This window comes from Lissotriton helveticus, chromosome 5_1 (assembly GCF_964261635.1).
Source record: "Lissotriton helveticus chromosome 5_1, aLisHel1.1, whole genome shotgun sequence".
Lineage (NCBI taxonomy): Eukaryota > Metazoa > Chordata > Amphibia > Caudata > Salamandridae > Lissotriton > Lissotriton helveticus.
Genome location: NC_136065.1, coordinates 206,157,426 through 206,172,034, shown reverse-complemented (window position 1 = coordinate 206,172,034; position 14,609 = coordinate 206,157,426). Strand labels below are relative to the sequence as shown.

General features: G+C 53.1%; 1 protein-coding gene across 1 annotated transcript in view; it reads right to left on the bottom strand.

Annotated features, from left to right (window-relative positions):
* The window catches only part of LOC144754327 (ER degradation-enhancing alpha-mannosidase-like protein 3), a 229,802-nt gene that overhangs the window by 67,662 nt on the left and 147,531 nt on the right, over nucleotides 1-14,609 (bottom strand). The window contains exon 15 of the mRNA XM_078642005.1: nucleotides 8,474-8,634. Coding sequence (XP_078498131.1) covers nucleotides 8,474-8,634 — 161 coding nt within the window. The remainder of the gene's footprint in view (nucleotides 1-8,473; nucleotides 8,635-14,609) is intronic.

Below are 14,609 nucleotides of genomic sequence, written 5' to 3'. Positions count from 1 at the left end.
CGGGCCAGGCCTCTGCATCAGAGTCTGCCACTCTAACCAAAAGGACTTTGTTATAGGTATGTAAATGCTTTCAATACAGTGGAAATTATGGTTAGATTACTTTGAAGATTACTTTTTAGATTACTTTTTCTACTCAGTGTGATACACCTAGATATCACACTGGGACATTTCCTAGAGAAAAGGTAAGTAAGCACCTCTAAATAATTAGAGAGCTGATGATTCACAATTTTTTCAGCTAGAGTAGAAGGCGCAGGAAGGAGGGAGACTGGCCTATAATTCCTTAGAGAATCCAGATGCACAAGTATTTTTTTTTTTCAATAGAATGACGATTTTGGCTCTCTTCCAGCATAAAGGCACCATAGAGGTGACTAAAGACTTTTTCAGCACCGCATTCAGAATGAGGTTAATAACATCCACACCTAATGTCAAAATGGAAGTGGGGCACGGATCATTCGGAGAACCAGATTTAAGATCGCAGTCCTGGAGACCTCCAGAAAAATGGTGCTAAACTCGGAAAGGCCACAAGAAGTTAGAGTAATATCCTGAGCTGAACTACCAGTATCCGTGTCCAAGTTGAAAGCTGTGGGAAGGCTATTTTGTATACCTTGGACTTAATTATGAAAGCCTAGTGCAAGTTCTTACACCAATCCACCGATGGGGCCTTGCTTCTGTGGCACTCCACAGGATTGGCAAAAATGTTCACAATTGTAGGAAAATGGGTTTTTGTTGCAGTACCCCCCCTCCCCATTTTTTGCCTGGTATTTGATGCAACTTTGACTGAAGTGTACTGGATTCCTGCTAACCAGGTGCCCAGTACCAGTGTTCTTCTCCTAAAGATGGTACAATTGTTTCCCCAATTGGCAAAACCTTTAGCACGGTCTGTAAGCCCCTAGTAAACGGTATGCGGGTACCTAGGGACTGAGGTACTAGAGAAGGTCCCTAAGGGCTGCAGCACGACTTGCGCCACCCTGAGGGACCCCTCACCAAGCACCTGCAAGACTACTATTGCAGGCTGCAAGTCTTGATGCAGACAAAAGTAAAAACAGGACATGTCACACATCCCTGTGTGCCATGTCCCTAACACTGCATGTAATATTTGTAATTCACCCCTACAGGAAGCCTAACAGTCCTAAGGCAGGGGGTTGAATATTACATGTGAGGGCGTATCTGCATGAGCAGATATGTCCCTGTGCTGGTTAGTCCTATTACTGACAGTACAAGTGACCAGGGAAGTCATTTTAAAAACTGTGCTGGACACTGGTGAAAAACAGTTCCCAAGCTACATGAAAATAGGGATGTTTGGCATCAAACATTTTGTATTGGTAAACCCACAATGATGCCAGTGTTGGATTTACCAACACATGCACCCAGATGGTGCCTTAGATGTGGCACCTGAAAACCTACCAGCCTCTGGCATGCTTGCGGACTGGTGTCTGCCAGCCTGCCGCCCAAGACACTGTTCAGACCGCCTAGGGTGAGAGCAGTGGCTCTCAGGAGACCCAGACTATGGCATGTCCGGAAAAAAGGTGTAACACCCCCTTCCACAGGGCCGGCCTCATTAGGCCGGCAAGCTTCAAAGAAGCTGCCTTCTTTGGAAAGCGAACCTGGCTCCCCTCACAGGAGAGAAAGCCACCCCCCCCCATCCAGAGCCCCCTTGATAGCTGGACAGTGGGAAAATTAGCTAGTCGGGTAGGCGTGCCACCTCCAGGCTAGTACCAGACCAAAAGTGGGCTACTGCGAGGTGAACATGATTTTTCAGAAGTAGCCATCTTTGTGCTGGCATACTTAGGGATTCTGGGACAGCGTTATGGCCACTTTGCACAGGAAGTGGACATATAGGAACATAGTGACCCCAAGTGTCTGTAGCCCATTAGCTGCTACCCTACATTCCCCTACCGCCCCTAAATTCAGAATTTAGGGAAGCCCCTGGCACCAGAGAAGCAGTTCCTGACGACCTAAGAAGAGAGAGGACACAAAAGTGCTTCAAAAGCAGAGAGGAGAGAAGAAGCAGCTGACCTGGTACCAACCTCACCAGCCTTTCGCACATGTTACTTACCTTCGGTAACGATATATCTGTAAGAAACAGTAGTTAGTATTAGATTCCTTACCTTAGAATATCCCCAGGCGTCAGACTGGATCCGGAAAATTTTGCATAGCAGTACCCCTGCACTTCGGTAGGCGTCGTCTGCGGCTCCGCGTCCGTCGTCGCCGATATGACGTCGTCGGAGTACTTAGACGCCGCCCTCCGTGCCAGAAACGCAGAGCCATGATAAAAACCAACACTGGTGCCATGAAACTAGGGCCCTGAAAGGGGATGACCTTAACCCTAGATATCGGTTCGCAGAACGGGGAGGATGGGTGGGGCGGTAAGGAATCTAATACTAACTACTGTTACTTACAGATATATCGTTACCGAAGGTAAGTAACTTGTGCATCTGAAAGAAACAGGTTAGTATTAGATTCCTTACCTTAGAATAGATACCCCAGCAATACCAACCCCGGAGGTGGGTCTGCGAACCAATGATCACACCAGAAAGTCCTGGAGAACGGAGCGGCCGAAAAAGCCATCTCTCCGGACTTGGCTGTCCAGGCAGGAGTGTCTTGCGAATGTGTGCAGCGAGGCCCACGTAGCTGCCTGACAGATGTCCTGCAAGGGGACTCCACGACCCAGGGCAGTGGTAGCCGCCGTGGCCCGAGTGGAATGGGCACGCAGCCTCACAGGAGGCCCCTTTTTAGCCAAAGAATAACAAGCCTTGATGCACAAGACGACCCATCGGGAAATGGTTCGTTAGTGCACCGCCCTTCCCTTCTTAGCGCCCACGTAACCAACAAAGAGTTGGTCATCCACCCGGAACGGGCATGTGCGATCCAGATAGAATGAGAGTGCACGTTTTGGGTCCAGACGGTGGAGCCTCTCTTCCTCTTTCGAGGGATGCGGAGGCGGAAAGAAGGTGGGCAAGGTGATGAACTGCCCGATGTGGAAGGCTGTGACTACCTTGGGCAAGAAAGAGGGTCGCGTCCGCAACACAACTTTGTCCGGATGGACAGAAAGGAAAGGAGGATGAGAAGAAAGGGCCTGGAGCTCACTCACTCTCCTGGCAGAGGTGATGGCAACCAGGAATGCAGTCTTAAGGGTGAGTAGACGAAGAGACAGTTATGAAGTGGCTCGAAGGGAGCGCACATCAGATAAGTCAGAACAAGGTTCAAGTCCCACTGAGGCATCACGAAAGGAACAGGAGGGAACATATGAGTGATGCCCTTCAAGAACCTATTTACAACTGGGGACTTGAACAAAGAGGGCTGATCAGGTAGCCTTAAGAAGGCGGAAATGGCAGAAAGGTAGTCCTTGATAGTGCCCAGAGCAGAGCCCTGCTGGGCAAGAGAAAGAAGAAAGAGGAGAACCTCAGAAAGAGGGGCAGGGAGTGGATCCACAGCCTTTGCTGTGCACCATGCCACAAATTTTTTCCCACCTGCAGGCGTATACCGATTTTGTGGAGGGACACCTGGCTGCCAGAATAACATCACAGACTTCAGAAGGCAAGTCAAATGGCCTCAACTGTCGCCGCTCAATCTCCACGCATGGAGGTGGAGGCTGGACAGGTTCCAGTGGAGGACCGTCCCCTGCTGCTGTGACAGAAGGTCCTCCTGAAGAGGCAGACGAATCGGGGGATCGACTGACATGCGGAGTAGCTCGGGATACCAGTATCTTCGTGCCCAGTCCGGAGCCATAAGGATGACTTGGGCCCGGTCGCGCCTGATCTTCTTCAGCACTGTGGGCAGAAGTGGTATAGGCGGAAAGGCGTACAACAGACCGCAACTCCACTCGCGACGAAAAGCATCTCCGAGCGAGTGCCGCCTAGGAAATTCCAACGCGCAGAACTGATGACATTGCGCGTTCTCTTCTGTGGCGAATGGATCTAACCAAGGCTCTCCCCACTGCTGAAAGAGACCTTGCGCCATGTCCGAGTTCAGATGCCATTCGTGATCCATCATGCACCGACGGCTGAGTTCGTCCGCCCTGGCGTTCAGGGAACCTGCCAGGTGTTCAACCACCAGGGTCACGCCCTGATGTTCCAGCCATTGCCAGAGGCGCAGAGCCTCCTGGCATAGTGTCCACGACCCCACCCCGCCCTGTTTGTTGGAGTACCACATGGCGGTGGTGTTGTCCGGAAACACCTGCACCACACTCCCCCGGACAGAGGGGAGGAATGCCTTCAGTGCAAGCCGGATCGCCCGCAGCTCCAGAAGGTTGATATGGAGCCGGGACTCCGCCGGAGACCAGAGTCCTCTGATCTACGCCTCTCCCATGTAGCCCCCCAGCCCTGGAGGGACGCGTCCGTCACAACTACGTGCTCCGGTTGGGGTAGGGAGAGGGATCTGCCGCTGACCCAATCGCGGTCCGTGAGCCACCACTGCAACTGTCTTGCAGTGCCCTCCGAGATCAGGACGTGGTCGGACAAGTTGCCCTGATGCTGGGCCCACTGAAACTTAAGGTCCCACTGCAGAGCCCACATCCGCCATCGGGCGTGATGCACCAGAAGGATGCAGGAGACCATCAGCCCCAGAAGCAGCAGCATCAACCTGACCGAGACTCGGGATAACGGCTGAAAGATCGGAATCAGAGCCTGAATATCCCGAACCCACTGTTCGGGAGGATAAACCCAAAACTGCGCCGAGACTAGAACCGCTCCGATGAAGAGGGGCTTCTGTGAGGGACACAAGTGCGACTTCGGCACATTGATGGAGAAGCCCAGTAAATGCAGGAGGTCGGCCGTAGTCTAAAGGTGGGTGACGACTGCCTGGGGCAATCCCGCCTTCAACCACCAGTTGGCGAGGTAGGGGAAGACTGACACCCATGACCTGCGCAGAAGCTGCAACCACCGCCATCACTTTCGTGAACACCCGAGGGGCGCTGGTAAGTCCGAAGGGGAGCACAGCAAACTGAAAATGCTCCTGGCCTACCGTGAACGGCAGGTAACGCCGGTGGGTCGGCAGGTCGGGGATGTGAAAAAATGCGTCCTGCAAGTCCAACACTACCATCAAGTCTCCAGGATCGAGGGCAGCCAAGACCTGGGCCAGTCAACATCTTGAACTTCTCCTTCCGGAGGAAGTGATTGACTTTCCTGAGGTCCATAATGGGGCGCAGGCCCCCTTTGTCCTTCTTGGGGACCAGAAAGTAGTGGGAACAACAATCACGTCCTAATTCTGGCCCAGGAACGCACCCAATGGCCCTCTTGGCCAAGAGGGTCATACTTTCTGTTGGAGAAGGGCAAAGTGATCCCCCAACATGCAATGGAACCGAGGTGGCATGGCTGGGGGGCCAAACTCGAAGGGGAGGGAGTAACCTCTTCGGAAAATTTGCAGCACCCACCTGTCCGTAGTGACCGAACACCAGTGGGGGAGGTGATGTTGAATCCTGCCGCCCACAGGCGTGGGGTGCACCCCAAAGCTCGGACTAGGAAGGCTTTGAGGCGAATGCTGCGGGAGCGGAGGTGGACTGACCCGCATGCTGGCTCCCCTGTGCCGCCACGGCGGGTTCCGCGGCCGCGCTGATTTCGGTTCTGCGCAGGCTTCTGGCTGAACAAACGAGCAGGGGTGCCTCTTCCGTGGCCACGAAAGGAACGAAAGGTAGACATGGTCAGGCGTTTCATGGAGAGACCCAAGGACTTGGCCGTAGCCTGAGAATCCTTGAAACCCTCCAGCGCAATGTCTGCCTTACCGCCAAACAGGCGAGTACCATCAAAAGGCATGTCCATGAGGGAACTCTGGACATCCCCCAAAAACCTAGTGAACCGCAGCCAGGCATGGCGACGCAGGGCCACTGTTCTGGAGACCACTCTCCCTAAAGAGTCTGGGGGGTCCAGCACACACCGAATGGCGAACTTAGCAGCATCCTTCCCCTCGGCAACAGCTTGGGAAAGGACAGCCCGAACCTCTTCCGGGCACTGGGGTAGTGTCTGCCCCACTGTGTCCCACACAGCATGAGAGTAGCGGCCCAAAGGGCATGCGGTGTTGACTGACCGCAGCCCCAGGCTGGCAGAGGAAAATAACCTTTTGCCAAATTGCTCCCGCTTTTTTGATTCCTTATCCGGCGGGGCGGTAGGGAACGCACTTTGGGAGGTGGAGGCCTGAATGACCAGGCTCTCTGGAGTCGGATGATTAGTTAAAAAGGCAGGGTCACCTGGTGCCGGGCGATGACGCCGGGCCACTTTTTTATCCACTTTTTTATCCACAGGAACTCCTGTGGCTGGTCTAGACCAGGTACCCATCAAAATGTCCGTCAAGGCCACATTGAACGGAAGCAAAGGTTCCATAGAACTTGCCGCCTGCTGAAGCACTTCAGTAGGGAGGTTTGTCTTATGAGTGACAGTAGGCAGATCAAGGTCAAGGGCCTCAGCTGCTCTACGGAGCACCACAGAATAAGTGGCGCCTTCCTCCATGACAGCGGGAGGAGACATAAAACCTGGCTCAGAGGAGAGGTCAAGGCCACCTGCATCCTCCGATTCGTCCGCCCACTCATGTTCGGACTCGCACTACTGTTACCCCTTCCCCTTCACGGCCCGAGGCACAGGCGGCAGTGGCGGAGGCACAGGGGTAAACAAATTCTCCAGCGTCGTTGGGAACGGCTCCATGTCCCAATTCGGGTCCCAAGCCGGGGCAAAATTGCCTGGAAATTCGAGGAAAGGGCAGAGGTGGAACGAACGGGGCCCATTACCGGAGTCACCGGGCAGGGGACCTTGGGGCGCCGGGGCTGGAGCCGGTGGCAAGCAAGGGCCCTCCAGAGGGACTCCGGGCCCGAAGGCACACCAGCGGGAGCCCTTGGCCTGAAAAGGCGTTCCATGGCGGCAAGAAACTGTTGCACCTGGGCCGGAGTCGCCGACGGACTCGGATAAGGTGGGTAGGCCGCGGGACTCCCAGGCTCCAACAGAGCCGCAGGGGAAGGACCCCTGGCCCCCTCGTTCGCATCCGAAGACCGACGTGGGGACATCGGAGAGCAAACATGCTTCTTTGACTTCTTCTTGTGACGTCTCTTACGCCATTCCGAGGGCGAAGACTTCGACCCCGAGAAGCGATGATGATGGATTTGTGGACAGTCCCTTGAGCGACCCCTGGACCTCGAACGGCGTGGAGAGGACTGCCTGGCCTTCAGCAGCTTTCGGGACCGCTCCCGCAAAGCCTTCGGAGCCATGGGCAGACAGTCGGGACGTGACCGAGAGTCATGGTCGCACTCCAGAGAGTAGAGAAAAACGCCATGGGGGTTGGCCACCGACATTGTACGGCGACAGGCCTCACAGGATTTAAACCCAGGCATCCCTACTTGACACCAGGAGTCAAAGACTCAAAAGGAGGAGAGACAAAAAGTCTAACCGGATCTGCGCTTGCTGGCGCGGAAAAAGAAAGAACTGAGGTCAGCGCGCATAGGTGGCGTCTAAGTAGTCTCTGTGACGTGATCTCGGCGCTTAAGATACCAGAGATGGGCGCAGAGCCGCACGACGTCAACCAACGACGCTCAGGGGTACTGCTGACGAAAAACTTTCCGGATCCAGTCTGACGCCTGGTGATATTCTAAGGTAAAGAATCTATCACAAACGTGTCTCTTTCAGATACAAGATTTCCCCAAAGAGTAAAAATACACTCTATTAAAATGCTGACAAATCAGTAATATTTTAAAAAACAGAATTAGCAGAAATTCACAGTTAATCACAGTACAACTTACATCAAACATTTCTCATGTGTTCTGCTTCTTCAGCACCCACCACTGCAGACTCCTATTAGCTATGAGGGCTTCCTGGGGATTGGGATGTAGCTGGAAAAGCTTCAGTGCGCAGTAATCACTGGAGGTCTCTCCTGCAATCTCTAATCTGTTTGGCACCTTCCTTTTTTCGATCAGGTCAGTGAAATACAGCGCAGGTCGTCCCTCGGTAGCTAAACTGGCAGTGAGGGGTGGTTGGATTCCATTTTGCAGTCACTGCACCAGCCACACTTCACCAGCTGCATTGTCACAATCTCTATGACATGTGGAGAACTGTATAGTACCTAAATTAATGATATGAAGCTAACTTTGCAGCCGGGCAATGAGAGCAAAGGATCCCTAGGTACTCAAATCCACTACAGTGACAATGGAGAATAGATTCTTCGAGATGCTGCACAAGGGCCAACATAGTCCCTGCACTAACAGAAAGGACTCATACTTTCTATACTAAATGGAGAGACTTCAGCAGAGAGAGTAAATATGCTTGTAGCCCTTGTTCTGAAGAATAAAAACACACATTAGGCGAAATACAGAAACCTAAACACTGCAATACAGAAAACACTCAGAGCCACACACGATGTGTAGAAGCAAGCCAAGAACCTCAACATCTAAGACAAGGAAAAGCACTACATCTGTGGACTCAACATGATTACATTACTCAGACTAAGATGCTTGTTCTTATACCCCACCCTGGAATGTTTAGGCATGGGAAAGACTGACCTGAAGAGCGCAAGATGCTCTTGTGGCACACGCTGTTGTTGTTTCTGGGCTTGTGCTTCCCTGATAGAGCGACTGAAAGCTGGGTTATTAGGAAAGAGTGTCTGTGCACTTGGACAAGAACGACTGAACATCTCCTCCTCAGTGGACACATATTCAGACACCTAGAGTAAAGAAATCACAATTTTTAACCCCAATGGACCTTCAATTCTGACCTGTGCTACTTCAGTTCAGTCAAATCCCACACAAACCAACTTACAAAACGGTTTATTTGAGATGTAAAACATGATGTTGCTTACCTGTAAAAGAAAATTTGTTCTCAGAATATGTGCAATGGATTTATATCAAGTTAGGATCTTGGAACACATTAAACTTGCTTAGTTGGAACCAACACAGTGTGGTGGGTGTTCGAGAATACCTGGAAAGCCGGAGAGAGGGACGGATCCTAGAACTCTGTCCACACCCAGACAACCAATCAATCAATCAATCAATCAATCAATCAAGGCATTTGTATAGCGCGCTACTCACCCGGAAGGGTCTCAGGGCGCTGGGGTAGAGGGGTACACCACTGCTCGAACAGCCAGGTCTTGAGCTGCTTCCTGAAGGAGAGGTGGTCTTGGGTCAGCCGAAGGTGGATGGGGAGGGAGTTCCAAGTCTTGGCTGCCAGGTAGGAGAAGGATCTTCCTCCGGCGGTGGCTCTGCGGATGCGTGGTACGGTGGCGAGGGCGTGGCTGGTTGATCGTAGCTGGCGGGTGGGCGTGTAGAAGGTCAGGCGGTCGTTGAGGTACTTGGGGCCCAGGTCGTGGAGAGCCTTGTGTGCGTGGGTGAGGAGCCTGAACGTGATTCTCTTGCTGACGGGGAGCCAGTGCAAGTCTCTCAGGTGGCCGGAGATGTGGCTGTGTCAGGGGATGTCCAGGATGAGTCGTGCGGAGGCGTTCTGGATGCGTTGGAGTCTTTTTTGAAGTTTGGCTGTGGTTCCGGCGTAGAGGGTGTTCCCGTAGTCCAGTCGGCTGGTGACGAGTGCCTGGGTGACGGTCTTCCTGGTTTCGGTGGGGATCCATCGGAAGATCTTGCGGAGCATGCGCAGGGTGTTGAAGCACGATGAGGAGACAGCGTTGACTTGCCTGGTCATCGAGAGGGAGGAGTCCAGGATGAAGCCCAGGTTGCGTGCGTGGTCCGTTGGTTTGGGAGTGGTGCCCAGGGCAGGGGGCCACCAGGAATCATCCCAGGCGGAGGGGAATGATCCCAGGATGAGGACTTCCGTCTTGTCTGAGTGCAGTTTCAGGCGGCTGTTCTTCATCCACTCGGCGACGTCTTTCATACCTTCGTGTAGGCTGGCTCTGGCGGTGGCGGTGTCATTGGTGAGGGAGAGGATCAGCTGGGTATCGTCGGCATAGGAGATGATGTTGAGGTTGTGTTGGCGTGCGATGGCTGCGAGGGGGCTCATGTAGACGTTGAAGAGGGTTGGGCTGAGTGATGATCCTTGTGGTACGCCGCAGATGACTTCGGTGGCCTCGGATCTGAAAGGGGGGAGGCGGACTCAATGGGTTCTTCCGGCGAGGAACGAGATGATCCACACCAGTGCCTTCTCTTGGATTCCGGTGTTGCTGAGGCGCTGCACAAGGGTGCGGTGGCAGACAGTGTTGAACGCAGCAGAGAGGTCCAGGAGGATGAGGGCCGCTGCTTCCCCGTTGTCGAGCAGGGATCTGATGTAATCGGTGGCTGCGATCAGGGCGGTTTCGGTGCTGTGGTTGGCTCGGAAACCGGACTGCGAGGGGTCGAGGGATCCGTTCGTCTCGAGGAAGGCGGCGAGCTGTCTGTTGACGGTCTTCTCGATGACTTTGGCAGGAAAAGGGAGGAGCGGGATGGGGCGGAAGTTCTTGAGGTCGGTGGGGTCCGCTGTTGGTTTCTTCAGGAGGGCGCTGAGCTCGGCGTGCTTCCAGCTCTCCGGGAAGGTGGCGGTGTGGAAGGAGGTGTTGATGATGTCCCGGAGATGGGGTGCGGTGATGGCGTCGGCCTTGTTGAAGACGTGGTGGGGGCAGGGGTCGGTTGGGGATCCGGAGTGGATGGTGTTCATCGTGCGGGTGGTGTCTTTGGTGCTGACCGGGGTCCAGTTGCAGAGGGTGGTGGTGGCGGGCGTTGGTTCGGTGGTTGGGTGCGTGGTCTGTGCGCCGAAGCTGTTGTGTATGTCGGCGATCTTGCGGTGGAAGAACGAGGCGAGTGAGTTGCAGAGGTCTTGCGAGGGAGTGATGTCGTTGTTTCCGGCGCTGGGGTTGGAGAACTCTTTGACGATGCTGAAGAGTTCCATGCTGTCTTGGGCATTGTTGTCCAGTCGTTCTTTGAGTGCTGTCTTCTTGGTGGCGCGGATCAGCTGGTGGTGCTTGCGGGTGGCGTGCTTGAGGGCAGTCCTGTTGTCTGCGGTCTGGTCATGGCGCCAGGCTTTCTCGAGGGTGCGGCAATTCTTCTTGGAGTCTTTGAGTTCATAGGTGAACCAGGGGTTTTTCTTGCTGCCGGGAGGGTTCTTTAGTGGTGAGAGGTCGTTGGCGCAGGCGGTCAGCCACTGTGTGAGGTTGCTGGCTGCTTCGTTGGGGTCCGTTGTGCTGGTGGGAGGGTTCTGGCTGAGGGAGGCGGTGAGCTGCTTGGCGGTGATCTTGCTCCAGCTCCGGCGAGGAACCTGTTGCGGGTGGTGGTGGGTCGTGGTTATTCTGAAGCTGAAGTGGACGCAGCTGTGGTCAGTCCAATGAAGTCCGGGAGTGGCTGAAGGAGATGTGCTTGCTGGATGAGAAGACGGGGTCAAGCGTGTGGCCAGCGTAGTGGGTGGGGGTGTTCACCAGTTGTTTGAGTCCGAGGTTGGCGAGGTTGTCCAGCAGGGTGGTGGTGTTGCTGTCATTGTTGTTCTCCAGGTGGAAGTTGAGGTCCCCTAGGAGGATGTAGTCAGAGGAGGCGAGGGCGTGCGGGCTGATGAAGTCTGTGATGTTCTGCTGAATTGTGTGCGTGGTCCCGGTGGTCTGTAGATGAGGGTGCCTCTGAGGGTCGTCTTGGGGTCGGTGTGTATCTGGAAGTGGAGGTGTTCGGCGGCGGTGAAGGTGTCGTCGGAGTTGGTCGTGATGTGGATGGTGTTCTTGTGGACGATGGCGATGCCTCCTCCCGTCTGGTTGACGCGGTCCCTCCGGGTGATCTTGTATCCGTCCGGGATGGCGATGGCGATGTCAGACGCTGAGGAGGCGTTCATCCAGGTTTCTGTGAGGAAGGCGACGTCTGGTGCTGTTGTGTCGAGGAGGTTCCAGAGTTCGACGGCGTGCCCGTGGACGGAGCGGGTGTTGAGCAGGATGCACTTGAGGTGGTTGTTGCTGGGGCTCAGTTTGACGGGAGCGGTGCAGGTCAGGAGGCAGGAGAACTTTCAGGCTTGGCAAGTGAAGGGTCCGTGGGTGCGTTTCGGGGTGGCTCGGTAGCAGGCGGGGTTCCGGCCGGCGTTGAGTGCGTTGACGGTGGTGGAGTCGTAAGTCCGTCGTGTAGGCTGGCATCCTCGGGGTCCAGGCGCGGACGGGCGCAGATGGGCTTGCCTTTGGCGCGCCTTCGGCGCACAATCGACGCACCGGCTGCGCGTCCGCGCGGTCTCCATTTAAGGCCAAGTGGGAGGGAGGGGCAGCTGGGAGGCGGGAGCGGGGTGGACACAGAAGAAAAGGGGGCGGGGCCGCGATGTCACAGCGGCGGGAAGCGGGGGGTCAAGGAACCAGGAAACAGAGGCGAAAAATACAACACAAGATACAGCTACAGAATACAGCAGAGGCAAGAGCAGCAATAACAGGGCACAGGAGGTAAAGAAAAACGGCAAAAAACGGCACTACGAGCAGTAGCGAGGGGGCACAGACACAGCTGGAGGGCCGTGCGGCGCGGGGGTGTCCTGGGGAGAGGTCACACTCAATTGCGCCGCGCGGTCTCCATTTAAGGCCAAGTGGGAGGGAGGGGCAGCTGGGAGGCGGGAGCGGGGTGGACACAGAAGAAAAGGGGGCGGGGCCGCGATGTCACGGCGGCGGGAAGCGGGGAGCGGGGGCCACACCAGGGGGGTCAAGGAACCAGGAAACAGAGGCGAAAAATACAACACAAGATACAGATACAGAATACAGCAGAGGCAAGAGCAGCAATAACAGGGCACAGGAGGGAAAGAAAAACGGCAAAAAACGGCACTATGAGCAGCAGCGAGGGGGCACAGACACAGCTGGAGGGCCGTGCGGCGCGGGGGTGTCCTGGGGAGAGAAATTATAAAGGCGAAGCAGGCCCACCTGTATGGCAAACACAGACTGAACCAGGACTTGTGAAAACGTGGTCTGAGCAGGGAGCAGCCAGGGAAAAGGAGAAGCACGGAGAGACATCCCCGAGGAGAGAGATTGAGTTTGGGAGCCCACAGGCGCTCCATCATGCTCTGGCAGCTGCAGAACAGCCACAGCCATGAAAGAGAAGGGAACAAGAGAGGATAAGAATTATTTTAACATAGTGGCATGTAGGAAAAGGGGCACAGGAGAGGAATATCACAAGTCAGCATTTGAAACCCATCTAGAGTGGATTGAAAATAAACTGTCCAACATTGAGAGGTCTGTTAGAGCTTTGATCTGGGCTCTGACAGAGGATCAAGTGAGCCTTATCGAAAAAGCAATGAGGGACACGAAGCATTTAAAGGAAGTGTATTTGAGACATTGTTCACACTAGACAGCAGGGTTGAAACCTTGAAGCTTGCACAGCATAAAATTTGAATATGGGTTTTTGGGGTTTCCATTAATGAAGTCTGAGGCACATACCCCAAGACGATGGGTGATGTTTAATTACCATATTCTCCTATCTAAATACCAGTGGGCTGGTCAGAGAGATTAACAAAAACTGAGGGGTACACAAACATGAAAGCTGTTTGGACAGTAATAATGGTACTGAGAGACCCAGATCTTTGAGCACAGAGTGTCTGCACATTTGGAAAAAAATATAGGGGTGAATGGCAATGATATCCTGCTCTTTCATGATCTGAGTTTGACAACACAAGCAAGATGTGAAAAGATCTACAGGTGATGCACAATGGACTGTTTGAGGTGTGAGGTGGCCGTTAGGGCTTTCATCTGGTGCCCCTGATGGTTAAACATTTTGAATGAGGTGAAGTTCTATATACTCCCACAGGTGGAGGCAACTCAGGCTTTCCTTGACTCACTGAAGATGAACTTGGAGCTGGCTGAGGAGAAGGAGGATTCCTAGAGAGCCTCTTGGAGGTGATGACCGGTTCCTTTGCATGAAGGCTCTCATGGTCAATACAGACGCTTGGGGTAGATGTAATAAATTACAGCTGGGATACTCGTACTAGTGTTTTCCTTAGGGCTGATCATTCCTGTGGTACCGGTGTACTCTATTTCTCTAGTTTTTTCTCTATCCTTACCTTTTCTTTTCTCCTTTTGCTATACACTGTTTTTCTTATTTCTAAATAAAATGGGGCAATAGACTCTTGTTCTGAATGTGGAGTATGTCTGTTTGTTGTTGTTGTTTCCTACCTGTTGATTTTCTTAACAAAAAAGTTCCAAATTATGAACCTGCTTAGTCTTGTGTGTATCAGGCGAATTAGTGAGCCCTGTGGTTCGTTATAGACAAGGGTTGCCAATCACTAGCCTTCTACAGGTTTCTTAAACAGCAAAATGGGTAACATGACTTAGCCAGGGTATTTATTTTTGTAACACCAGAACATGAAGACATGAAGAAAGCAGTGCTCAATTGTACAAAACGGCATCACATTTGGTTGAGAAAGACCATGACTGAAATGGACGGGTTTAGGTAGCCTTAGAATTAAGAAAAGATAAAGTCTCTCACATTTATAAAGTATGTCCTCATTGGATTGACTAAGTATCTTAGAGCAGTTTTAAAAGATTTATTGCCACATGCAATTTTTATGTAAATCAGAGAGGACTTTTGGCCAACTTGATGAGTCACTTGCGGTGAGAGATTATACTCTTATCCTTGTTGAAGACCAGAACAGCTACCAAACTCACATAGGTGTGGAGATTAATAAAATCCATGAATGCATATGGCAGCCAAGACTTCAACTTTCCAGGCAACCAATTTAATGCCACTTCCAGCCATTGACTTAACAGACCTATGAGGATAACTA